The following is a 26,987-nucleotide window of genomic DNA, read 5'->3' as shown; positions in this document are numbered from 1 at the left end:
TTGGGAAATGCAGTGGACCCTCCCCCTCGCCTCCATGACAATCTCGAGTGCATTAAATGACGATAACGGAAACAAATCATGTATTTATCTGCCCTAATCTTTATTTAAAGATAAGCTTTTACGAAATAAATTTCAAATGCACTTGACAAAAATACAGATCAAATTTTGAATTATAGTAACTGCTCCGTTCCGCAATGCAATGCGATGTTACAGCTTTAATATGGACAGTGCAATACTCGATATACATTCTACGTTGTTTCTCATTGTTCATTGAATCGAACGTTTACTTTTTCACGCAAAACAAAAAAAGACAAAACCCAGCATGAAGTAACAACCTATTGATACAAAAACAACAATATTTATATCTAGACTTAAAGCATATTCGACATGGCGATATTTGTGGAAAAGTTAAGGGGCGTTCGCTTTCATTTAGTGCCATGATTCATATGTCTGAGGACGTCACATCCTGGATTTGTTGATGACTATGACCTGAAACGGTAAAAGAGAAATGAGTGAGAATTACAATCATTTCCACAATCAGTTGAACACTTCACAAGCACTTGTATTATATTCCAGCTCAACTGGCTGTTTCTTTCTATGCAAAACACACTGCACATTCTCTCCGACACCTTCAATGTAATACACCACTGAAAATACTGCAGGAAATCACAGCAGAAACCACGTGAGACAGGTCACATCCCTCCACTGGCACTCCCATTGCAAAATGTCATAAAAATACGGTTGAGCAGTATATTGCATATGTATATCTTCGGAGATGCATTGTCACTGCCCAATGACAGGTAAAACCCCAGGCTTGTGCCAGAGATAACGTTGTTATTCTTAGCTGGCGTGGAAAGAACCGATAAGATGGGGTCAATGCGAATCTACTGTACACTGTGGGGGTAGACACATTTTAGTGAACTTTGGGCTTAAAATGGATTCTTTGTTTAATACAATTCTGCGCATTCGCGACAGGAACTAAAAACAAATGCCGCATTATTCTTTGATCGACTGCACACCAGAGCGAGTATATTCCACACAAGAGGGCGGGAGATTGCAGTAATAATCAGAGGTGATAATCAATTCAGAAAGCTGTCGCAGCATGGGACTCCATGAAGGACATCAGAAATGACAGGGATTTCCTCACAGTATCCATGAAATGCTAAATTTCAATCTGAAGTCAACTTTGTTCATTAATTTAGCAATCAATTAAACATTGCACAAAAACAACAATATTCAAATATTGGAATATAATACAAGTACTTGTGAAGTGTTGAACTAATTGTGAAATGATTGTGTGAATTTTAATCGCTGGTTGAAAACAAGTTTTTATCGCCTCTCAGCTGGAGCTAGTTAATTAGAAAGCAGGATTAATGTCGCTTCGGAAGCCTTGAATTTCGGGGCAAAAACAGAAGGTACTTCAGTGTGGCCTTGTCTGGAGCTTCGTGAAACGGGAAGTCACAGGGCTGAGTTTGAAGGAATGATGCAATTTAATTTAATGGTTTATTTCAATCTAAAAATCAATCTGAAGCCCAGAATGTTTTTAACTAATAAAAACAAAATAAGGGCAGCACGCTGAGACAGTGGTTCGCACTGCTGCCTCACAGCATCAGAGACCCCGTTTTCAGTCCCGACCTGATTGTGAAGTTTGCATATTCTCCCCGTGTCTGTGTGGCTTTCCTCCGGGTGCTCTGGTTTCCTTCCACAGTCCAAAAAGTGCAGATTAGGTTGATTGGACATGCTCAATCGCCCCTTAGTGTTAGGCAAACAAGCAGAGAAAATATATAGGGCCTGGCGCGGAGGTTCCACTTTTGGTGGACTGATTGCGAAACTGTTGGGATAATGGCTTTACCTTTGATAGGAGTAACATCACAATTCATGGCACCATATTTGGCTCCATTGTGCGAGAAAGAAGCAGAAGATGTGGGAATGCAATACTTATAGGAGATTCAATTGTCAGGGAAATTGAAAGGCATTTCTTTGGCTGGAAACGATACTCCAGGCTGATATGTTGTGTCCCTGGTGCTCGCGTCAAGGATGTCTCAGAGCGGTTAGAGGATATTCTGCAGGGGGCGCTGAGCAGCCACTTGTCATGATTTGCATCGGTATTAATCAAATGGGTTAAAAATCATTCGATCCAAAAAGCCGAATATGGGGAGTTGGGAAGTAAATTGAAAAGTATTACCTCAAAGGTAGTGATTTCAGAGTTACTATCAGCTCCATGTGTTCGTCAAAGTATATGCAGAAGGACATATCAGCTGACACCCGGCAGGGAAATGGTGCTCTGGTGACGGGTTTTAGATTCCTGGGACTTTGGGGCCGGTTCTGGGGGTGCGGGGAGCGGGGGTGAGAGGGGGTGGGGAGTGGGTGGGATCAAAACAAACTGGACGAGTTGCACCTGGCCAGGGCAGGAAATGCTGTCCTATGGCGAGTATTTGATAGTGTGGTTAGGAAGGAATAAAATGGAATGACAAGTGGATGGGAACGCAAACTGTGTGACACAGGAAGGAGAAACACGAGAAACAGTAATAAAAGAGAGAACAATAAAATGCAAAAACGGGTGATGGCTTAATAAAGGACGAGAGGCAAATATGGCCACAACACAAATAATGATTAATAATGGCTAAAAAGTCAACACTAAACGCTTTATATCTTAATGCACAAAGAGTTCAGAATAGGTTCGATGAACACGCAGCGCAAACTAAGTTACCTGGATTTGAGTGAATAGCTGTTACGGAGACTTGGTTGAAAGTAAATCAGAGCTGGGACCTTAAGTTTCAGGGATATTCGACCTTTCACAATGACAGCAGGGAAGGAGAATATGGTGGGGTAGCACTGTTAATAAGGGCTGAAATGAGCACTTTTGTGGGAGAGCATCTGGGCATGGATGAAATAGGGTCCATGAGGACGGAGGTAGAAAACAGGAAGGGAAAAAATACATTGGTAGGAGGATAGAATACACCCTGAAACAATAGAGTCAATATGATGAATGTCTGATCAGTGATGATCCACTGAAGGGCGGATCAGTCTCGAGGGACTGAACGGTCTAATCCTGTTCTAATTTCTTATCAACTTACGTTGTACTGATCCCGATCGACTGTCTAAGAAGAGGAACAATCAAAGATTTATCTCACCCAGAGTGCCGAGATCACCGCTGGAACTTGTCAAAGTGAAGATACCGTCAGGGTCCCGGTTCAGCAGCAAGTGCCCACTATGAGAGTCAATGGTTTCAGCCTCAGCATCGTCATAGTCTGACAAAGCAGGAACTGAGAGGTAAAAGTATTTGAATTGAAGTTAATTAGTAATGAGGGACAGTTGGAATCATATCCTCAAATGTCTATTTCCACAGTAATTAAAACTCTATTGTTTTGTGGAGGCCAGTGAGTTTGAGCGCGGAGAATTATTGGGCCAAGTTTTCCCATAATATTTTCAAGTTGAGTTGAAGTTTATACCGTTCCCAATGAGTCACCGATCCCACCAACTCGCACACATTTCACAGCCAAGAGAGGCTTCTGGGGAAATGCATGCAACTTTTAAAAAATGTAATTTATATTGCTGGGAACAATGGTAATAAATTGTTTCAGACACAACATTTCTGTAATTGAAATCATTCTGCAATACCTGAGCTACTTGGCACTGTCATTTCATGTTGTCCACGTCATGGTGTACAGTTTCGGAGATTTCAGAAGCTATTTTGATATTACAGAGTGAGCAGGTTCGGAAGGAAATGGTAGGATATGAACTTCGACCTACCCTGTATAGAGGAGGATTCCACTTCTGGATATTCTAATGCAGGATCCGTGTCTCCCAAACTGTGACTGGTGTAATATTCAACATGATTGAAGGAGTCAATGGTTGAAGAAACTGGTCAGCACAAAATAATTGGTTGTTAGGCAAACTGTTTGTGGTTGAGTCATTACGATGTTATCATGGCAGAGAATGATTCAGAAAGTTGAAGTCGAGATCACAACAACTTCATCGCCTCTGTGACAATGCCCTGCAATTTGATCATGGCACCAATTTGTGAGAACAGTCAGCAGACTGACTGCAGCGGTTCAAAATGAAGAACCAGCACCCACTTCATTGTACAATCGGTGTTACTCTGGCTCCAAAATGTCCAGTCCTTTCGGAGAGACAATGCGTGAAATATCAGAGAATAGGAAATTATTTAAGAGAAAATCCATTTTGTCTGGGTCAGTTGAGCGACTTTCTGATCCAGAATCTCTTCGCCCTGCCACACTATTATCTTCAGAGGTGAAATTCCATCGAATTATAGAATCACAGAAACCCGACAGTACAGAAGGAGACTATTCGGCTCATAGAGTCTGTATGGGCAACAATCCCACCCAGGCTCTATCCCCGTAACTCCACATGTTTACGCTTTTAATCCCTCTAAACCTACACTGAGGGGCAATTTAGCATGGCCAATCAGCCTAACGTGCACATCTTTGGACTGTGGGAGTAAACCGAAGCACCTGGAGGGAACCCACGCAGACACGGGGAAAACGTGCAAACTCCACACAGACAGTGACCCAAGCTGGGAATCGAACACAGTTCTCTGGAGCAATGAGGCAGCAGTGCTAACCACGTGCCACCGTGCCGCCATCAGTAGTGAAAACAAATCATGGAAGCCGTGGGTCAGACGCCGGAAACGAGAATGAATAGGCCAATTGGGATTTTTAAAAATTCTGTTCAGCCATTCCGAATAGGTCTCAACCGTTCTTACTGTTGACATTGTTGTAATTTTGATCAAACTTCTCCTGAACCCTGTATCGTTTTACTGAAATCCTGTTCAGAGCCATGCAATCCACTCAAAATGGCATCAAAGCAATGTTCAGTTGACATGCACCCTCGCTCTTTTGAGCAATGATTCGGTGAAAAGCTGCAATTCTGCCTCTGCTCGAATTTTCCTTTCTTTGAAAATGCATGGATGAAAATGTTCCAATGAGTTTTATGCTTTTAGTTCGTTTTTGTTTCTACCTGTTGATACCATTCCCATTCACAGCTTGTGAAGTCATGAACTTAAGTGTTATCTCTGGTATAAACTGAAACAAACAATTGATTAATATTTCTGTCATTTCAGCATTGTTGACTATTGGTAAAAACTATCCCTCGAAAATACCTGAAGTTAATTCTGAGTTGGCCGTTTTATTTCCGTTTTGATTGAATATTTTGCTATTTCAGTTAACACTCCATTCTTTACTAATATAGTAGTCCTCCTTTGTCACCTTCACTAATTACATCATCTTGTTTCCCGATTCCACATATCACTTTGCTCAGTTCGCTACTCCACTGAGTCTAACACATTTCCCCCATTGTTTTTCCTTGTTTGCATTGGCGATGTTTCTTTATACTTAATAGTTTGCATTTGTTTTTTGCTTTTTCTTGTTATATTTTTCCTTTGATTCGGTCCAAAAATGGTTTCAAAACTACCCATTTTAGCAAAACAAACCTATTATACTCCAGGTACTTTCCCAAATACTAATCTGTCCCTGTAATTAGGTGCTGTGCATGGGGCCAGCAGTAATGTATTGAATTGATTTACATATTCAATCAAATGTTTTACTTATTATTATTTAAATCAGACTTTGATGTGTGCAAGGTGCAAAGCAGTTGGAAATTGGAAACAGTTACTCGACTCGCTACTTTTACACAGAAGGCAAAAATATTCTTGAAAAATAATGAACATTGGTAATCGAATCAGTACTCGAATCCTCTCAAGATAAATAAGGGCATTTAATAAGTCTCCTTTCTACATGAGCACGGTGAGGGTAATGGTTCCCTTGCCCATGGTTAAAGGGGGTAAACATGAAGCGGCATTTTTGCAGGGTAGCTTGGGTTTTAAAAAGAACACAAACCTGAAGCACGAGACTGAGTGTATAGCTTGGCGGGAGGAATATTATCTATTTCTTCATAAATGGCTTGGTATAAAACAGAAGGTGGATCCCAGCTAGCAGCAACAGGTTCTGTTGGAGGAAGATCGGGGCAATTAGCATGTTGTTACATTCTGGAACTATATTTCAGTTCAGGATTCTTATTGATTTCATATCTCACTCTATGTCGAGGTGAGATTCAAACCAGGGTCCGGTGGAATTTATTTTGTTTCTCTGCATCATCAATCCAGTGATGATACCACTGCCTCCATCACAAGGAACACTGAGACATTTAGAGACCAATGAAGGTCAGCGCATAAGATATGAATCAAGAGAACACGCTGCGAGTTCAGAGACATGCAATATTTTTGTTTACCTGTTCAAAACTAGTGGTGCAAAAGGCAGACATTCAACAAATTCCATGGCCATGTTTTAGCATGGAGCTGGTCGGTAACCTGTCACCAGAGGAGCGCCATTCCAGACCAAGCGTGGCCGAACAGGATTATCTCCCACTCTCACCGCATGACATTGTTGCCTTGGAAGGGTGTTACAGGAAGTTCTGACACTTTTTTCGTATAAAGTCTTGGGACCGAACGTGAAACATCTGACTCAGAGAGAGGGAGGCTACTCACAATACCACCGGCATTGATCCTGTAATATTAGTGGAATAGTTTGCTGGGATGCAGTGTTGGCATTGATAATTGTGTAAATTCATACCATCACGTCTCAAAATGGGTCGAGTACTGTTAGAGAACTTGACACGGCAAAAAACTCAGTGTTGGTTTGCAACCAATTGTAAGTGGAAACAAAATGCCAGTTGCCAAATAATTAATGAACACAGTGGAACATAGGAAATAGGAGCGAGATTGGGCAATTCAGCCATTTGAGCCCGCTCCACCATGCTATATGATCATGGCTGATCTTATCCTGCTTTCAAATCCACAAACCTGCCTGCCTCATTTGAGCTTTGTCCAGCTTTCATTGAGACACATATTTCTTTCGTTCTTGAATCTGCTGACTGATTCTGTCTCCCCTGCACTTTGGACAATCGTTCTACAGGTTCACAACCCTCTGAGGGAATTTGTCCCTCACCCCAGATTTGGAACTACTTTGGCTCACTCTTAATCTATGAGCCTTTGTTGTCGACTCTCCAACAAAGCGGAATATCTGTTCAACATCCACCTCATCAATCCCTTTAGCATTTTATATACCTCAATCAGATCCCCCCTTATTCTTTTGATCTCCACCCAGTATAAGCCCAAGTATTCAAACACTCCTCGTTGGTAGCCCTTTCATCCCTGGAATCAAGCTGGTGGACATCTTCTAAACGACCTCCAGTATCAGCACTTCCTTCATCAGGTACGGAGACTAAATATGGACACAATACTCCAGGTGTAGTCTCACGAAGGCCCTTATCCAGTGTTAACAACATTTCTTTACATTTAAAACCGGGTCCTTTTGTAATAAATTCCAATATTCAATTTGCCTTTCTTATGAAATGCTGCACCTGCAAATTCATGTTCTGTCATTCATGCACAAGGACACCCAGATCCCTCTGCACTGACAGACTTTGAATGCGCTTCCCATATAAATAATAATTTACCCTTTTAATGTTTTGTCGTGAAAATGGATGACCATACACGTATCAACATTAACCTCCATTTGTCACATTCTGGCCCATTCTCCTAGCCTGTCAATATCCAACTGTAACCTCTATAATCTCAACAGAGCCTGCTTTCCCACTCATCTTCGGATCCTCCGCGAATCTTGGTATGTTGCACTCTGGCCCTAATCGCAGGTCAGTTATATCGGTTGTAAACAGATGAAAACTGAAAACTGCGTCATCCGTCGTGTTACAGTCAATTTCACTCCAGAGAAGGACCCATTTATCCCGACCCTATGCTTTCTCTCGCTCAATCAATCCTCTATCCAAGCCAATGTTCTGTGCCCAACCCCTGGGATCTAACACTCTTGTCCAATGCCTTCTATAATCCAGATATGCCACATCCACGTGATTCCCATCATCCATCTCTCTGTGTAAATCCTCAAAAAACTGTAGCAAGTTTGTCAAACACAACTTGCCCTTCATAAAATCGAGCTGACCCTGGTGAATTCCGCTTTGTTTTCCATTGATCAGTTATCTCCTGCTTAATGACTGACTGCAACAACTTCCCACCACAAAGGTCAAAATAAGTGGTCTACAGTTTGCGACTTTTTGCGTCTCTCCTTTTGTGAATAAGGGTGTCAGATCAGCGTGTGTCCAATCCACTGGTATCTTTCCAGAATCTATGAAAAATTGGAATATCATAACTAATGCACCCACTATCTCTGCTGCCATCGCCTTTAATACCAGAGAGTGCCGGCCATCAGAGTTCAATTTCTTGCAATCAACGTTTTAATGTATTGCAACAAAAATAAATCCCATTCCATGTCTCATGGACTGGTGGGTGGAGGAGGAATATGAATGTAGATAACTCCCTCATTTATATGTAATATTTTACTGTTTCTCATGTGGCTTGAAATAACTTGCTGGCCAATACTCAGTTAAGTTGTTTCTGAATTGTACCCAAGTCATTCTTTGCAAAACGGCAGAGAATCCCCTCTGATGTATGAAGCAACATCCATGACTCAGCGTGGGTTCAGGGATATGATTCGAGCCTTACCATTTATTGATGATCTCCTCTGCATTACTGCCAAAAGGGCGATTAACTCACAGATTAACAGGACACCGAGTGAGATGCAGATCACCAGAGGGATGGAGGCGCTTTCATCTTCATGTCCTTGATGAAAGATTCAAGGAAGTTTTGTGAGATAAAATGTCCACAATGTTTTTAAATACTTATATGATCAGCAAACACTCAGAATGTCGTTAGAAATTGACAAAATTAAGGCAATGCCAATGTGTGACAATTATTTATCCCAATGTAAAATTAGTTGGAATAGTGATTGATATTTATTACAGAGATATACCTGAAGGTGTGGACGGAGAAGTCGGAGATAATTCCGGACCTGATGAAGACATGGTAAAAAGAGCACAATTATTTGCATTGTTGGTCAGAAAGACATCTGAAAACATGGATTATATTCATCAAAAATGGGTCGGACAACGTCGCACAGTCCCAAACGGAACCGATCAGTGGAACACTTACCGGAGCAAATCACACTGGCATCTTCCTTGTGATCACAGTCAGCTTGAGCTAATGACGAAGAAGGGCAGTCAAACAGAAAGGCTTCGCTTCCGGTGCACTTCACCTCATCCAGCCAGACAGGACCGTTACCCTGCCCAAAAGCGGCCCCTCCTGTGGCCTCGAGAGCAGAGCCACAGCCCAGCTGTCTGCAGACAACACTGGCATCGTTCATATCCCAAGAATCATCACAAACCGTGCCCCAGGCTCTATTACACAATGCCTCCAATCTCCCGGAGCAGTTGTTGTTACCTCCAGCCAAGCGCAAACTTTGCCCTAAATTTGTCAAAGATAATCAACAAATTATTAACCTTGATGTAGCACAAGAGAGGAATACAATCAGGTAGCTGTTTTATTAAAGTTGAGAAAGAACCTGATTCTCGCTTGCAGCCGTTTGCACTGTCCTGCTCTTGCTTCGGTGTGTCTCCCCCTGTTGATAAGATAAACATGCTGACTCCATGAGCTACATCAATATTTCAAATCACACCTGCAAGCAAAATGATTGATTGTGTTACCTGAACAAACGACACCTGCATCTTCCCGATGATGACAGTTGTGTTGACCCCACGGGTCTGCCTGGCATTGCCAAAGGGTCGACTCGTGTGAAAGGCACTCGACCTCATCCAACCAAATAGGTCCGGATCCTTCTCCGAATGAGCGAGCGTCATAGTCGATGGAAACGAATGTGCCACAACCTAACTGTTTACAGATCACTGTTCCAGCATCTTGATACAGGTTTTCAGAGCAAACTGTTCCCCAGGTCCCATTATAGAACACTTCCACTCTGCCCTCACAGCGATGCTTTCCCTTCACCAAACGCAGCTCTTTGTGCTCTGTCAAGCAAGTAATAAATAACCACATGGTTCAATTAACAATTCTGTATCCACAGTGCACTGTGGGTATATATATGTACATATATATATATATATATGTATATATATATATATGTCTAAGTTGAGTTCACGGTTTGCCATAATTATTTCACAAAGGTCACAGAAATACAGATATAATCAAGAATAAGCAACATTGAATTTCAATCGAAATATTTGAATGATGGACCCGATTGATTGCTTGCCCTCTTTTTAGGTCAAACCAAATAAACAAACTCAGATTAAAGCAGGACAAAGTAAAAGGGGCAGCTCCCCAAAAAGGAGGGGGAAGATTGATTGCTTGCCGGAATGGTGAGAGGGCCAATGCTTTATGCTGTGTGCGCAGACTACCAGAAGAGGTTCAAAAAGTTCCCATAGTGAAAGCCCATGAAAGACAATGGGAAACTAGGCATTCAGTATAAAAGTAAATTTAAAAAGTTTGTAAAGTTTCTCGTTACTTAAGTAGCAAAAGTTCCGGTGTGAGATTCACATGGATTGGCGCTGCGGTCGCTGCTCCTTGGGACTTTGTAATCGGCAGTAAAAATGAACGTCTTTTGTGGCAGCAAACTGGTTTGTATAGTTAATACTGAAGAGGACTGCAAAGTATGTATCAAAATGTTAATACCAGGCAGGATACACATGCCAATGACAACTTAGTTTTCGTCCTGCTAAGTGGAATGGAGCGAATTTTGATGCGAAGAATAAAGTGACAGCATGCTTCTTGAGAAATAAGTGATTAAATCAAATATCTTTGCAAAATAATGTCGTTATCCGGAACATTTTACACATAACCTGATGAAACTTAAGGCTCGTGATCAGAATAGTCAGTGATATTAAGTGGAAGATGCATTTATGTCAGGAAATGAGGGATAAAGAAACATAAGGCAACACATTAGAAGTCGGCTGTCGAAATACTTTAGCAATAATTACGCCCAGAATAAAAAAAGTCAGAGAGGGATTTGACAGAAGGGTAAGCGCCGTCCTTAGGTATATCAGGAACATATCTCATGTATGAAAGTTCTAATGTAACTGAAGTTAGGACAGTTACCAGAGCACATGATCTTCACATCTTCTTTATGATTACAGTCGTGGTTCCCCCACAATGCATGGGGACATTCCCAGAGAAATGATTCACTCCCGGAGCATTCCAGCTCATCCAACCAAATTGGGTCTGCGTCAGGTCCAGCCGATGTATGAAGAGGAAGCCGCAATGCGTGTCCACAATCCAGCTGCTTGCAAACCACGTCAGCGTCTGTCAGATCCCAGGAATCATCACAAACTGAGCCCCAGGTCCCATTGTGATAAATCTCCAGTCGGCCCGCACATCGGCTTCCACCGCCAGAGAGCCTTAACAGCTTGTGTTCTAATAGAATAATGAAAGTTTCATATTATGTTTCTTAAACATATTCATCTCGTTGCTAAATTCAAACTATTGTATAAATTCCAGCTCAATTAAAACCTGCATTTTAACTGCCGTTGACAGGGACAATAATCTATGCTCCAGAAAAAAACAGTTTCTGTTCGGAGGGAAAATAAATGATGGAGAGTTTACAAATCTTCTACATATTAACATTTCCGTTTTCGGTTTGGATCTGACCCACTCATTGCAGCTTGTTTTGCTTTATCATCAATTATGTAATTGTGGTAATTAGTTGTTCCACACAGAATGTTTTAAGCAGACATTTGCTTCTTTGTTTTTCACTGCCTCATTTTGCCATGCAAACTTCATCAGATACTTCACCAGTTCACACATATATATCGGAACATATCAGAGGTACTGCAAATATGCAAGTCGGCTGGCAGCGACTTGACCTTTCAGACAGTGTCCTTTCTTGCGAACTCACCCAAAAGGTTCATCAGTTCCTTGTTATCTCAAGAATGCAGATTTCAAAACTACTCTGATGGACGCCCCTCCAAAACACGTGAATGCAATCAGAACTTTTCGAAACGAACAGTGCACATTTCAACTCACCAGCCGCGACCAGCGCACGCATTAACCCGCACTCGCACCCCCTCCCTCCCCAATCCTTTCCCCTGCCCCCATACTGACCAACAGCACCACCAGCCCTGGCTATTTGATCTGCATTGGACTCTCTTCCGTCAATACAAATTGGCTTCAAAATATCATGGTCATGTTCAGAGATATCGATGCTCTCCACTCCTGCTCACCGCTCTGCCATAGCCAGCCCCACTACCCCGAGCGATCATGAAAATCACCGCTCATGGATCCAATCCACACGGCAGCACAGTGGTTAGCACTGCTGTGTTCGCAACACCAGGGACCTGGGTTTGATTCCTGGCTTGGATCACTGTCTGTGCGGAATTTGTACATTCTCCCCGTGTCTGCGTGGGTTTGCTCCGGTTTCCGCCCATATTCTGAAAGACGTGCATTGACCCAAGCAGGCGGTGGACTGTGGCGACTCGGGGAATTTCACTGTAAGTTCATTCCAATGTTCATGTCAGCCTTACGTGTTACCAATATATTACTTTTAACTAAGATTTTGGCTTTCCTTCCCATCTGACGCTTCATGCAGCAATCAAGAACAAAGAACAATACAGCACAGGAACAGGCCCTTCGGCCCTCCAAGCCGGTGATCTAGGAAATTGGATCAGGAATTGGCTAGCGGATAGGAAACAGAGGGTGGTGGTTGATAGTAAATATTCATCATGGAGTGCGGTTACAAGTGGTGTACCTCAGGGATCTGTTTTGGGGCCACTGCTGTTTGTAATATTTATTAATGATCTGGATGAGGGTATAGTTGGGTGGATTAGCAAATTTGCTGATGACACCAAAGTCGGTGGTGTGGTAGACAGTGAGGAAGGGTGTCGTAGTTTGCAGGAAGACTTAGACAGGTTGCAAAGTTGGGCCGAGAGGTGGCGGATGGAGTTTAATGCGGAGAAGTGTGAGGTAATTCACTTTGGTAGGAATAACAGATGTGTTGAGTATAGGGCTAACGGGAGGACTTTGAATAGTGTGGAGGAGCAGAGGGATCTAGGTGTATGTGTGCATAGATCCCTGAAAGTTGGGAATCAAGTAGATAAGGTTGTTAAGAAGGCATATGGTGTCTTGGCGTTTATTGGTAGGGGGATTGAATTTAGGAGTCGTAGCGTTATGTTGCAACTGTACACAACTCTGGTGCGGCCGCACTTGGAGTACTGTGTGCAGTTCTGGTCCCCACATTACAGGAAGGATGTGGAGGCTTTGGAGAGGGTGCAGAGGAGGTTTACCAGGATGTTGCCTGGTATGGAGGGGAGATCCTATGAGGAGAGGCTGAGGGATTTGGGATTGTTTTCGCTGGAAAGGCGGCGGCTAAGAGGGGATCTTATTGAAACATATAAGATGATTAGAGGTTTAGATAGGGTGGATAGTGATAGCCTTTTTCCTCTGATGGAGAAATCCAGCACGAGGGGGCATGGCTTTAAATTGAGGGGGGGTAGTTATAGAACCGATGTCAGGGGTAGGTTCTTTACCCAGAGGGTGGTGAGGGATTGGAATGCCCTGCCAGCATCAGTAGTAAATGCGCCTAGTTTGGGGGCGTTTAAGAGATCCGTAGATAGGTTCATGGACGAAAAGAAATTGGTTTAGGTTGGAGGGTCACAGTTTTTTTTTAACTGGTCGGTGCAACATCGTGGGCCGAAGGGCCTGTTCTGCGCTGTAATGTTCTATGTTCTATGTTCTAAGCCCGCGCCGCTCCCCGGTCCAGGATTGAATCCTGAATCCAGGATCCCCGCCCAATTTTCCAGCCTATCTACATCCTAATATCCTATCCACCGAGCTGTCCCTCACAGCTACGATGCTTTGTTCATCACAACCTATTAACTCACCCCCCCCCCCACTCCAGACCATGTGATCTCCAGGGAGAGGCGAAAACCCAGAGTGAAAACCCCAGGGCCAATATGGGGAAAAAAAAATCTGGGAAATTCCTCTCCGACCCCCTGAGGCGATCGAAACGAGTCCAGGAGATCACACTGGCCCTGATCAGAAAATGCTTCCCAACCCTATTCATTTCCACTTCTGCTTTACGAACACCATCTGAATTCCCTGCCCCCGAGACAGGTTCCCAACTATCCGCAGTCTCGCTCTGTACTGGCACCAGCAAGATGATCATAGAATGAAGCCTTGAAACGAGAAACAAAGAACAATTAGCCCGTGCCGCTCCCTGGTCCAAACTAGACCACTCTTTTGTATCCCTCCATTCCCACTCCGTTCATATAGCTGTCGAGATAAGTCTTAAACGTTCCCAGTGTGTCCGCCTCCACCACCTTGCCCGGCAACACATTCCAGGCCCCCACGACCCTCTGTGTAAAATATGTCCTTCTGATATCTGTGTTAAACCTCCCCCCCTTCACCTTGAACCTATGACCCCTCGTGAACGTCACCACCGACCCGGGGAAAAGCTTCCCACCGTTCACCCTATCTATGTCTTTCATACTTCTTTCTTCATACTTATTTAACAGTCATTATGTGAGTGACTGGGACACAAGGTTGCAATCCCCTTCTTAAACGTGGCCCCCTCTCTCTCTTCGTTGTGCTGTTGAATCCCACCCCACTGATCAGCACATTAGTCCCCATTGCCGATTTGTCTTTAGTTTTGTTGGTCTCAATTTACAGAGGGAAGTTACCTGGAGATTTGTAAAGTTGTTTAATGATTTTATTAAATTGTTATTGTCATCATATTCCAAACTATTATGTTTTATTTTTCTTTCCGGGGCGTCCTGTCCTGCATCCAAGCACCAGTGTGAAATATCTCAGCTACGTGTTCCCGAGGAAGAAGTAAAGTATATTCCCCAGTTGACCAAGATTACATGTTTCCCTTTATGTTTCTGGAAAAGTGACCTGTTTATTCACCTGAGCACAGAACCCCTACGCCGATGCTGTCACTGCGATTCGGGTTCAATATGAATGTGCTGCACTTTCGGAGATGCGATTCGTTTCCTTCACACCGGACATCGTTTACCCACACAGACCCTTCACCCTCTCCGTACTTTGAATTGTAAAAGGCGGCTTCCGCTTCGCCGCAGCTCAGCTGTCTGCAGGCCACGTTCGCGTCATTCAGATCCCAGAGGCTGTCGTGCACTCTGCCCCAGCTGTGGTTGTAGTAAATCTCCACTCGCCCATCACACCGACTTCCCCCATTCATCAATCTCAGTGACCAGTTTTCATCTAGGCGAAGAAAGACATGGAGACCAGTGGTTACAGTGCAGCAAATTAACTCAAATTAATATTACCTTTCGCCAGAGCCGCTCTCCCCGGTGAAGGATGTCATGAGAGGCTGCTGAGCACAGCCAGACAGGAGGCTGAACAGCCAGCGTGGCTGCTCCATATTTGAAGCAAATACATTGATAAGCGGATGAATAATATATGTTTATGGAACTCAAGGATGGGGTAGCATTTGGGCGGTTAAATGCAGAAATATCCTCACTAATCCCAGCACCACGTGTTTTGCTTTAGGGACTCACCCGTGCAGATGACACTGGCGTCATTTTCATGTGAGCAGTTAAACTCTTCCACGGATGAAACCAGACACTCCCACAACCAGGACTCACTCCCGCGGCAGCTGTAGTTCTCCTTCCACATTGTGCCATTTCCCTTCCCAAAGGCTGCACCTCTCGGGATTTTCTCTACCACTCCACACTGAAGATGCTCACAGATCACACTGGCGTCTTCGAAAGCAAAGTAAGCATCACAGAGCGTCCCCCAGCGTTCTCCATGCAGCACTTCCACACGGCCGGAGCACCTGTCCTTTCCACCAACCAATCTCGGCCCATGATTTCCTGTTTCAGGTACAAACACAAACCCAAATAATTTATACATCGAAATTAGAATAAACACATGGCAGTTTAGTTTTGTAAACGGGAAAACACACTTTACATCTGCATCTACAATCATTGCCCAATATCCACAAAAGATCATATAAAACTAATTAACATTATGTGTGATGCTTTTAGGAAGGTGCTTCAACCCAAAGAGAACAGTCCATCCTGAAGAGAAAAGCTCATGTGCCATTGGCAGAATATACTGTCTTTGCAGCAGGTCCAGTATATATTTTAAATAAAGTGCACGGTGTTTAAGCATTGCATGACGATGCAATTATAAAACGATATCCTCTGGAGCAATAAGCTGAGCATAAAATGGTAAGTGCACCTCCAAAATTAGACAGAATCTCGGACGGGATAATTCAGAAAATAAATGTCGTTCGAAAGATTACCGTATTATTCTGGAGGTTATGCACATTATTGACACATTATCCATGCTTTGAAATCTCCTCTACACATTGGTATAAACTTTCACCTGAACAGCTGGATGTGAAGCATGCACTTGCAATGCCTTCACTGAACTCATTCAATTATTTTGTTTAATGCAAGATTCTTGAAATATAAAACGCTTCATTTATTCTGCTGCGCCAATAACCTCTTTAAAATGCAAACACAGTTATTGTCTGCTATAATCCATGCAGTGGGTTCATGGCTTGGGAGGCAGAGCACGTCTACCCAACAGCTCCACAAATAATGTCAAATCAAATGTTTAAGAGAAGCCTATGTTTAGCCAAGGTACTAAATCAACAATAATAATCTGCTCATTTCAGACCACGAATAAAAACGCAGACATTTCTGATTTGCAAAAAAGGTGCATACTTTAAAATAATGTTTCAAAATTACAACAAATTTACAGTGAAATATGAAGGTCTGGTTTGGTATGTCCATGTTAGAGAGAACGAGAACTGTAATCTCTCCATTGCTGAAATATTAAGAATTTTTTTTCTAATATTCACAAGTCTGCACTCACCGGAACAGATCACACTGACATCGTTCCTGTGGGTGCACTCGGACCGAGTTACAGGAACAAGGGTACAGTCCGTCAGCCCTGTCTCGCTGCCTTTACATTCAAATCTTTCGTTCCATATTAATCCAGCGCCCTCTCCAAAATAAGCCCCGCTTCTAACGGAAATGGCGACTCCGCACTGAAGCTCAGCACAGACCACTCTGGCGTCATTCCAATCCAAGTCAAGGTCACACACTGTGCCAGATTCTATATTGCTATGGATCTCCAATCTGCCGGAGCATGTGAAAGCTCCGTATACTAGTTTTGGAAATCTGTGGGCTGAATAACAACAGATCAGAATCACACTAATTATTATCAAAAAGTATTCACATCCGCTAAATTAGATTCTATCATGATTGGTTCTGAATCTGGTTCCTCTTAGTTGCCCCTTAATCTAAAGATGTACATTCAGGGGAATTATCGAAGTAAAAACGTGGGGTGCGACCTGGGTTAGATACTCTGTCGGTTCGACTCAACGGGCTGAATGTCCTTCTTCTGCATTAAGAAATTCTATAATTAAAGATGTTTCATTAAGTTCAATAGGTGTCAACTCTTATACTCTCCAGAAGCCGTGTTCAGTCTCACAGCGATTCCTCTGGGACATTCTTCCCCATTCCTCCCTTAAATTGAACCGAGTGCTGGTTTATCTCAATAAATTCTGAGTATAACTGCCCCCTACCGCCTGGTGATGGGAAATATCACAATGTGCAACAGGCGGACCTGAATCAATAACATATGGAATTATTTGCACAGGGATGTTCGAACTGATAGGCATCAAACGAAATTCTATATTTATTTTTCGGAGTGTTGAGAATGAACGTTCTGAAAGGACTTCAACCAGAAATGAAACGGTGGATCCCAGCATGTCTCAATGGTGATTTGCAAACAACACTCGAGCTTTATTGAAGGTCCACGTGCACAGATCACAAAATGCAAAGGCCAGGTGCAAAACGTAATCAAAAATCCTCCTGGAATTTTAGCATTTCTATTGAGATGGCTCGACTATGAAAGCGGGGGGGGGGGGGGGGGGGGGAGAGTTTCTGCTTCAAGTTTCAGTAACTTTATTCAGTCCATATCTGGAATGGAATCGGCAATTCAGGGAACTGCATCCGTGAAAGGATCTCCTGTTCTGGAAAATAGTCCAGTGAGAGTGTCGCAGGCTACTGGTTACTGAGTCTGGACAACATCTCCTTCTGTCAGTTTACACTGTGTGAAATCTGCCTGAAGCTGCAGCAGCTGTAAATGTTAAAACAACTCATCTTCCTTCATTTTATTCTGGAGAAAGTATCGACTTCCGCACATTTGTTTGAAATACAACCTACTGAAGAAATTGATCCAGCATAATTTATTCATTGGAACACTCTCTCAATAACATTTCTGATTTCTCTCCCTGACAGACTCGAAAGGTAAACTCGTCCGAAAAAATTAACACGAGGGGAAATCGTATAGGAACAGTTGGTATTCATCAGGTTCGGGGTATGAGAGGGAGATAAGTTCCCAAATAGTATCAAACATTTGAGGAAGAGGCTTTACTTGACAGCTATTAAAACGCCTGGAGAGGCAGGAGATATCCAGACAGTCCCCTCTCACACAAAATCAGAAAATGTTGGAACAATTCAGCAGCTGTGGCAGAATTCGTGGCGAGGGAAGAATAGAGGGAAGTTTCCAGCACGCATGAATCTCCTCCAGACCCTTCTCATCCTCACTCCGCTCTTGGAACACGTTCAATCTGACCAGTGATTGCTGCTCTGAAAGTAGCCGCAGTGACTGGATAAGCGCTCTATGGCCTCCGCAATCAATGGTCAGTAAATGTCAACCACATGGACCGAGACACCCAGATTTAATTCAGCGACAGCCGCCAATGCCGCATGATCCGGACTCCCCATAAGTATAATTACGTGCACAGCCAGCCGATCAAAGCATGCCCGACCTTTTGACTCTGCACAGGCAAGATCGGGGCATATTAGCTTGCCTGGGCTTCCCTCAATCACCCCCTCCCCCTCTCTCCCCGCAGGTCTTCCCCACCCACCCCCTTCCCCCACGTAGTTGCTGAGAGGTCCGTCTATGTCTCCAGGCGTGTGGCTGTGTCGGTTGAGGCACTGGGAGAGGGGTGGTGCTGGAGAGCTCGAAGGGTTGGGAGATCGGGAGGCCTCCGACCGTATCTCTGGGGTTCGGACCACATTTTCATCTGAGGGGACAATTTCTGGACACTGATGCAAAAAATAGGCATTCAGAATGGAGCGATTTGGAGTTAAGTTAAAATAGCAGAATAACCCAAACGCTGCGGACAGATGAATATAAACGATTGCTCAGCAGAAGCCCGATTGTTGGACAGGATTTGCTCCGTGTGGTCCTGGAATGCTTCATTATTTGTTGAATGGTGATCGGAACTGATCAGTGAGGAACCAGGAGCGAACAACTCCTCTCCTGAACATAGCTAACAGCAAGCGCTCAGCTCAAGGACACAGCTGGCCTGTGCACGGTTGTGGTCATTGTTAATCACTCTCATTGCTGTTACTTTATTATAAACTTAAATCCTGGTGTTAATGTAAGAAAACTTCTATTTTCAGAATATTGAAATTATTCACCACTCTCTTTACGACTGTGGACTGTCTCAGAAAACTTTATCCGCCCCTTCCCGGAGAGCAGGCTGTAGATGATGGACAGATTTTTTTTTACCTGAGCAAATCACACCGGCATCACTGGAGTGCGGAAAGCCAGATTCACGATAGTCACCCCATGTAATAGAGTCACAGTCCCGCAGAGCGGTCTCGCTCCCTTTGCACCGAACATATGACGTCACAATGGGTCCGGATCCTTCCCCAAAGTGAGCCCCGCGCGGTGCAGAGTGCGCGGTCCCGCAGCCCAGCTCCCCACACACAACACCGGCGTCCGGCTGGTCCCAGTAATCATCAGACACGGTCCCCCACTGTCCCTTGTAGTGAATCTCCACTCTCCCAGCGCACCGACTCTGCCCATTCACCAGTCTCAGCTTCACCGCCTCTGTAAAATACAGAAATAAACCAACAGTTATTGGCCGGCTGATACGGCAGGTCAGATCGGAATAATTTGAAACATCGAGTGTGTCCAGAACCTCAACAAACCTTGACATAATATTCGAGATTGCAGTGGAAGCGGGAATATAAATAGACAGTGGGAACAATCCGTGAATCAGTTGGATGTTTGAAGCATCATTCTGCTGCATCAGGCGGGAGTGTCGATAGGCGCATAATTGATTGAATCAGTGCCAGTCAGGACTGTCATGTTCCACGGTCTATCATACTGCCTGGACTAACATCGTGAAATGTCAATCCTAGTATCGATTCGATGTTGCCATCACTGTCGAAACAGGGCCGCCCTGCTGCACCGAGCTGAATTAGACAGTCAGGTAGTCTCCAGCCCTTCCAGGGGCGGAACGATGCGGCGGGTTTTCGGCGGAACCCTAATATGTCGGTGGTGGGAGGGGCAATAGCAATTGCGCTGCATGTCAGCGCTGGCTGGTAACTCGGGAAGTGAAAAATTATCTCGAAACGGTAGCGGGGCCGCGTTGCTTCTCACCCTGCTCCTCAGGGACCTAATTTAATGTCGTACTGAATCGGGGTGCAGCAATTAAAGATTTTGAGAAAAACATTGCAAGACCATTTTCCTTCACAACTGACAGGCAGACCCAGAATGGAAACATTGAACACAAAGACACTGAAATTGTCTCAGGATTTAACATTCAGTTGGATGGATTAGTGCAGTAAAATGTCAGATATGAACTTGGAGGGCGATTACCTGATCGGTCAGCCTTACTGTTCCCTGGTCTGCCTGAAATGAAATTTTGAAAATTAATCTTCGCTGCAACACTAGATGAATGAAACTGTCAAAACCATACATCACAATGTCAACACCGAGGATCTGTGTTATTTCTTCATGATATGATTTGCAAGGACTTGATGTTAAAAAGTTTTATTCAAATTACCACACCCGTGATATTATGGCCTATGAATATCCTGGTCTCATTCCATCTTTTTAAAAATCTTTTAACCACGTGTTACCGTATTCCCAAACTGGGAGATTTTGTGTCAGTCAGATCTCCCAATCCATTTGAGTCCCTAGTTTACATAATAGAATCAACAGGACAGTGATTCTTGTCTCCAGTTGGGTTGATGAAATGTATGACTTGATACCCAGAGTAACAATGATAAAGTGACTCGAATATCTCTGCACCGCCGTCCACAATACGGAGAGTGCGTCATTTATTTCCAATGCAGACAATACTCAGTCATCCTTCTTAACTCTTCACTATCAATAGACAATATGGAACACCTTTCACTTATTTGCTCCTCGTTGCCAGAATTGTGGGAAAACATTTCAATATTTACTCAAATTTTTCAAACTCTCGATGGTCCAACTAGAATCTCTGGACCCTCTTCATCCATTCCGTCTTTCTGTCGTGACTAACTCCACTTTTCAGCTTTCAGTAATTCTCCCACTGAATCTTTGACCCATTTCAAGATCAAAGAACAAAGAAAAGTACAGCACAGGTACTTCGGTCCTTCATGTCGATTAGGATGATCGAACTAAAAAAAAACCTGCTGCCCTCACTCCGTCCATATCTTTGTATTTCTTGCCTGTTCATGTACCCATCCAGATGCCTCTTAAATGTTGCGAATATGCCTACTTCCACCACCTCCTCTGGCAGCACGTCCCAGGCACCCACTACTCTCTGTGAAGAACTTCCCTCACACATCTCAAACTTTCCCCCTCTCACCTTGAGCCTGTTCCCCCTTTCCTCCTGCATCAGGTCACTAATGACATTAACAAGCGATAAAGTAGAAGTTGCTGGCCACCATACAAGCCGCCTGATTTTCTGGACATGCCAGCCATCACCTGAAACATCTGTGTACCGTGTAGATGATACACAGCAGCAAATGACCAAAACCCATTCCACAGTTCATTCCAAAACCGCGATCTCTACCACCTAAAAGCACAAGGACAGACATACAGCGGTACCTTGAATTTCGCATTCCCTTCTAAGTCGGTCACCATGCTGAGTTGGGACTATATTGGGGTTGCTTCATTCTCTTGTGAGCTCAATCCGTAACGCCACTATGCTTGCATCAGTGTATCATATACTGCAGCCAGTCAGGGAAAAAAAGGCTCAGAGACATATTCCTGAATACATCTGGGGACAGGCAACAAATGCTGCATTGTCAGGGACACTGCCCTCACAAAAAATAGTATAATAATAAGAGTGCAAAAGCCGTGTCAGAATGTGGGATGTTAACTTTGTTTGAAAGAGATACAGAGACATGGAAAGTTTGGTACTGTAAAATGTAGGCCCATTTAAGATCATAAAACGCCATTGGTACAAAACAGTCAGGGAACAAATATATCTCCTCATGACTGAGTCGATCGACCTGTTAAACTATGGGACCTAACACATAACAAATAAATATCAGCTTTACGTGTGGAATTAATTACGTAACATTGTATTTGTCGTTGAAAACCACCGTTAAACTCTGGTACCATTTAGCTCACAGCACAAGACAGATTATGAGTCGCTGGTGGAACCATAATTTCCAAACGTATGGCCATACCAAATTAACTCTTGCCTGAAGAGAAGAAATCGCATTTAGAATATAAGCAGGCACGTGTCCAATCTTTGCGAGAGAAGGTGATATATTTCTGAGGTCTGGAGGCCGAAGCTAACTGTACAAAATCGTTCAAAACATTTTACAAGGAAACGGTGGAATTCGCCAATAGAAACATAGAAAAATAGAAAAACTACAGCACAAAACAGGCCCTTCAGCCCCACAAGTTGTGCCGAACATATCCCTACATTTGAGGCCTACAAATAACCCTCCATCCTATTAAGTCCCATGTACTCATCCAGGAGTCTCTTAAAAAACCCTATTGAATTTGCCTCCACCACCACCGACGACAGCCGATTCCACTCGCCCACCACCCTCTGTGTGAAAAACTTCCCCCTAAAATCTCCCCTGTACCTACCCCCCAGCACCTTAAACCTGTGTCCTCTCATAGCAGCCATTTCCACCCTGGGAAAAATCCTCTGAGAGTCCACCCGATCTATGCCTCTCAACATCTTCTTTACCTCTGTTAGGCCTCCTCTCATCCTACGTCTCTCCAAGGAGAAAAAACCGAGCTCCCTCAGCCTACCCTCATAAGGCATGCCACTCAATCCAGGCAACATCCTTGTAAATCTCCTCTACACCCTTTCAATCTTTTCCACATCCTTCCTGTAATGAGGCGACCAGAACTGAGCCCGCAGTACATCCACCCAGGTCCTTCTCCTCTGTGAAAACCGAGGGAAGATACTCATTAAGCACCTCTGCCATTTCTACTGGTTCTGTACAGACTTTCCCGCCTTCACCTTTTATAGGCCCTATTCCTTCACATCTCATCCTTTTACTCTTCACATATTTATAGATCGCCTTAGGGTTTTCCTTAATCCTACCTGCCAAGGCCTTCTCGTGACCCCTTCTGGCTCTCCTAATTTCCTTCTTTAGTCCCTTCCTACAAGCTGTATACTCATCTAGATCCCTATCTTCGCCAAGCTCTCGGAACCTTTTGTACGCTTTCCTTTTCTTCTCAACTGGGTCCCGCACAGCTTTCGTGCACCACGGTTCCTTTAACCTACCAATTCCTCCCTGTCTGCTCGGAACATTGTCCTGTAGAACTCGAGACAGACATTCCTTGAAAAACTGCCACCTCTCTTCAGTACATTTCCCCAAGAATACCTCCTTCCAATTTACTCCTCTAATTTGCTGCCTTCTGCCTTCATATTTCCCCTTACTCCATATAAATGCTTTCCTAGCTTGCCTGATCCTCTCTTTTTCGAATGCAAAGATAAAGGAGATAGTGTTATGATCCCTATCCCCAAGATGCTCTCCCACTGAGAGATCTGACACCTCTTCAGGTTCATTGATCAGTATCAGATCAAGTAAAACCTCTCCTCTTGTAGGCTTGTCCACATGCTGTGTCAGGAAACCCTCCTGAACACACCTAACGGACCCCTCCCCATCCAATCCCCTTACCCTAGGGATATTCCAATCTATGTTTGGGAAATTAAAGTTTGCCATCACAACAACTCTGCTATTATTGCAACCCTCCAGGATCTGTTTCCCTATCTGCTCCTCCACCTCCCGGTTACAATTGGGCGGCGAAGATAGGGATCTAGATGAGTATACAGCTTGTAGGAAGGGACTAAAGAAGGAAATTAGGAGAGCCAGAAGGGGTCACGAGAAGGCCTTGGCAGGTAGTATTAAGGAAAACCCTAAGGCGATCTATAAATATGTGAAGAGTAACTCCCAGCAAAGTGATCGACCCCTTCCCACTCCAAACTTCCACCCACAGAGACTCTGTAGACAATCCCTCCACAGTATACTCCTTCTCTACAGCTTTTGCTTCCCTGCAATCTAGAATCAGTAACAGGTTTTCACATCTCTACAATCTAGAATGAGTAACAGGTTTTCACATCTCATTAAATGCAACAGAGAGCTTAATGGATATTGAGAGTATCTGGGAAGAGGTTGACAAATATCCAGTGACTGGTACAGAATCCTGATGTTAATGTTTGGTTAGAAAGCTTTGTTGTGATTTCTGAAGTTCATTGTCTCCAAGAGGAATCAGAAATACCCATGCAACAAATTCGCGGAAGAAGTCAGATTTTTCACTTCCCTATTATTTCACTCGTGCCACTGATATCAAGTATATTGCTCAATAAACCGGTTAAAGCAATGTTGGTCCCACCTCGATTTAATATTTAACTTTTCACTATTTACAGCAGTGTCCACTTCTCCAACTCAAAATAATCTGTTTAACAAAAGGCAGCTCACTGAACCACACGACGAGCATTCAGCTCTTCCGCTGAGAAGCATCAATCCCAAATGTGTGCACGCATTCCATCGGCAGTAATTATAACTTTTACTGTTATTCCACAAGCAGTTCATTGACTTAGATTCCATTCTGCAATGTATGCTATTCCACCTGTGGCGACGGTCTACACCCAGACTGCGCTGTTTAACTAGAATTTCAATTCCGTCTGTCCAGCAGACCCAGTAGAATATTTAATCCGACTTGCCGTATCTGAGTTGGATTCCGTGGTAAATCTAAGTTTCTTATTCATTTGCTGATGTTTTTGAAGACGAATGAACTGAAAATGTAACTTTGCACAAAATGTATTATGATAAGATTCTACAAGTTAAGTAAACCATTTCAACATTCACTTCATAAAACCCCAACTAGCGATTCAGTAGCAACAAAAAAAATCAATGTTTAATGAGGTGAGTCTCTTGAGCACAGGATTAATGGTGAAACAATATAAAATGTGTTCTTCTTTCTTTTACAAAGCATGTTCTTTGAAGCAACTGCAAAGTCCGATCAGTATTTTTAAGAATTTATTTCGCGGACTGTATGTTCTTTACTGCGTGAAGTGTTTGATAACAGTAATGGGGCGTTTTCCGATCAGTAAAACAGCATTTGCAGTGACATTGGGAAGAATAAATATAACAGAAGAGGCACGTTGGGAACCAAGGGAAACTAAACCAAGTCAACGACTTAAATCTCAACAAAACGAGTGGGCCTGTGGAAGGAGATGAAAGATCAGGTCTCGATCTGCCACAGAAAACGGCATGAGACAGAGAGAAAATAAAAGCATGGAATAGTTTTGAGAATGAAAAATAATTGGAACCTGAAAAAATCACTGCATAGAAATATTAATTTAACACATTCTGGTAAAATACGGGTAGGAGATATGAGGCAATTGAGCAGCAAACGTCACAAAGCAAATCACGCATATTTAGCAAATTACATTATCAACATGATACGTTTTTTCTTCATATTAATGAAATTAATAAATGACATTATTAATTGCGATTCAAGTCAATGTGTTGAAATGCATTATTCACAGACCTAGCCCAACAGTCTGAGGCGGAGGCAGCTATTTTAAATGATTTGTTTGTTTTCTCTCTACACGGGGTTCAGACGGAAAATATACTGAGAAATATCAAGAGAAATATGTCTGGACGGTCCTCGCCAAAATTCCTGCATTTTTAAACGCAGTGAGTTGGCTTCCACTCAAACTCCTTTTCAGCAGATTCTAACAGCGACTGCTCTAATTTGTACCAACACAAATCAAGTGGTCCGAATAGAGGTTTTACAGTAAGATGTTGTCCATGCGCAAGCGCGGCATTTCCATTCAATTTTGTATTTAAATCTCAGGTTGCCGTAAGTCCCGGCCGAGAAATTAAAACATGCTTTAATCAGATGTTCTATATTCTAAATATATTTGGAAGGAAATACGTTAAAAACAAACTGGGGATCTAAATTATTCACCAACTGAAAGTTCTGCAACTTAAATTTCCAATTTCAATGCGCACTTCACAACAACGAAGGACGCATTTGAATATATCAGAGCCGTCTTCCAAAGTGGAGCGGGGAATTCAAAACACTGCTGGAAAAAATATATAATTTTCCAGATTTAGATTTGACAGTGCATTTTGATTCTCAACTCCAATTAATTTAATCTGCTCACGAATGTCAGGCAGACGGCGATTAAATACAGTTTTCGTTGGACACTCGTGGACTCGGAGCAATATTCGGCAAAGGTGTTAGGCCCCTCGGTCCAAAGGGACTGTGCCGGGTGGAATAAAATCAATTCAGTCTAACCCCATTGGCCTGTTCCTGGCTCCTTTGTGCGTTACAATACTTCAAACGCAGAAGCAAGCAGGTTTTCAATGTGCTGAGCACTTCTTCATCCTCCAGCTTTTCAGACACTGAACTCGCCTCCTCTCATTGTTAAATTGATGTACATTAATATCCCATTACCTCCAGATGACAATTATTATTCAAATTATCAACTTTCCCTTACATAGGTCACCAACATTTTTATTACGAAAGCTCAATGTATCTATATAGTTGTTAAAATTTTATATTAGTGAATTCTCAATAGACATCGGGATACTTTCAATCAATAATAACTCACAGTTGAGAAGCTGCAATGTAATTAGAGTCAGGAAAGAGCGCAGCATCGTCCCGACTGTCGGTTACTGCGATCAGACTTGAATGTTCACCGAGTTTTGTACATCGGTACCGGGCTGTCCTTCCAACACTTTCTGAAATACCAAACGCTCCAGGAATGAATTCTTTGAGAAAGCTGTGTTCAGAAAATAATGTTTCCTCCCGTCTGACTAATTGATGCTCCGAATTGGTGTGTGAAATGTCAATTGCC

At 43.2% G+C, this 26,987-nt stretch overlaps 1 protein-coding gene across 2 annotated transcripts; it reads right to left on the bottom strand.

Annotated features, from left to right (window-relative positions):
- Positions 1 to 80: 80 nt before the first annotated feature.
- Positions 81 to 26,987, bottom strand: LOC144481060 (scavenger receptor cysteine-rich domain-containing protein DMBT1-like). 2 transcript variants are annotated; one of them, XM_078200710.1, is made up of 16 exons: positions 26,742 to 26,987; positions 20,528 to 20,560; positions 19,430 to 19,753; positions 16,715 to 17,029; positions 15,388 to 15,702; positions 14,777 to 15,091; positions 10,976 to 11,290; positions 9,574 to 9,891; positions 9,432 to 9,488; positions 9,023 to 9,334; positions 8,844 to 8,882; positions 8,537 to 8,653; positions 5,859 to 5,966; positions 3,754 to 3,864; positions 3,135 to 3,266; positions 87 to 489 (listed from the first exon to the last, which is right to left on the bottom strand). In XM_078200710.1, the coding sequence occupies exons 1-16, from the start codon at positions 26,785 to 26,787 to the stop codon at positions 443 to 445; spliced, it is 2,904 nt and encodes a 967-aa protein (XP_078056836.1). In that variant the 5' UTR covers positions 26,788 to 26,987; the 3' UTR covers positions 87 to 442. The 2 variants fall into 2 exon arrangements, with proteins under 2 accessions (XP_078056837.1, XP_078056836.1); XM_078200711.1 differs by lacking the exon at positions 3,754 to 3,864 and having other exon boundaries at positions 81 to 489; positions 26,742 to 26,868.

Source organism: Mustelus asterias, chromosome 30, assembly GCF_964213995.1.
Source record: "Mustelus asterias chromosome 30, sMusAst1.hap1.1, whole genome shotgun sequence".
Classification (NCBI taxonomy): Eukaryota; Metazoa; Chordata; class Chondrichthyes; order Carcharhiniformes; family Triakidae; genus Mustelus; species Mustelus asterias.
The sequence above is the reverse complement of the archived record's forward strand: the minus strand, read 5'-3'. Positions and strand labels throughout refer to the sequence as shown.

Coding starts and splice junctions, on each gene's coding strand:
- LOC144481060 (XM_078200710.1), bottom strand. CDS start 26,787: ATGCTGCGCTCTTTCCTGACTCTAATTACATTGCAGCTTCTCAACT. Junction 15,703..16,714: donor TGTCAGTGTGATCTGTTCCG/GTGAGTGCAGAC, acceptor TACCTGAAACAG/GAAATCATGGGCCGAGATTG. Junction 9,335..9,431: donor CGGCTGCAAGCGAGAATCAG/GTTCTTTCTCAA, acceptor TGACAAATTTAG/GGCAAAGTTTGCGCTTGGCT.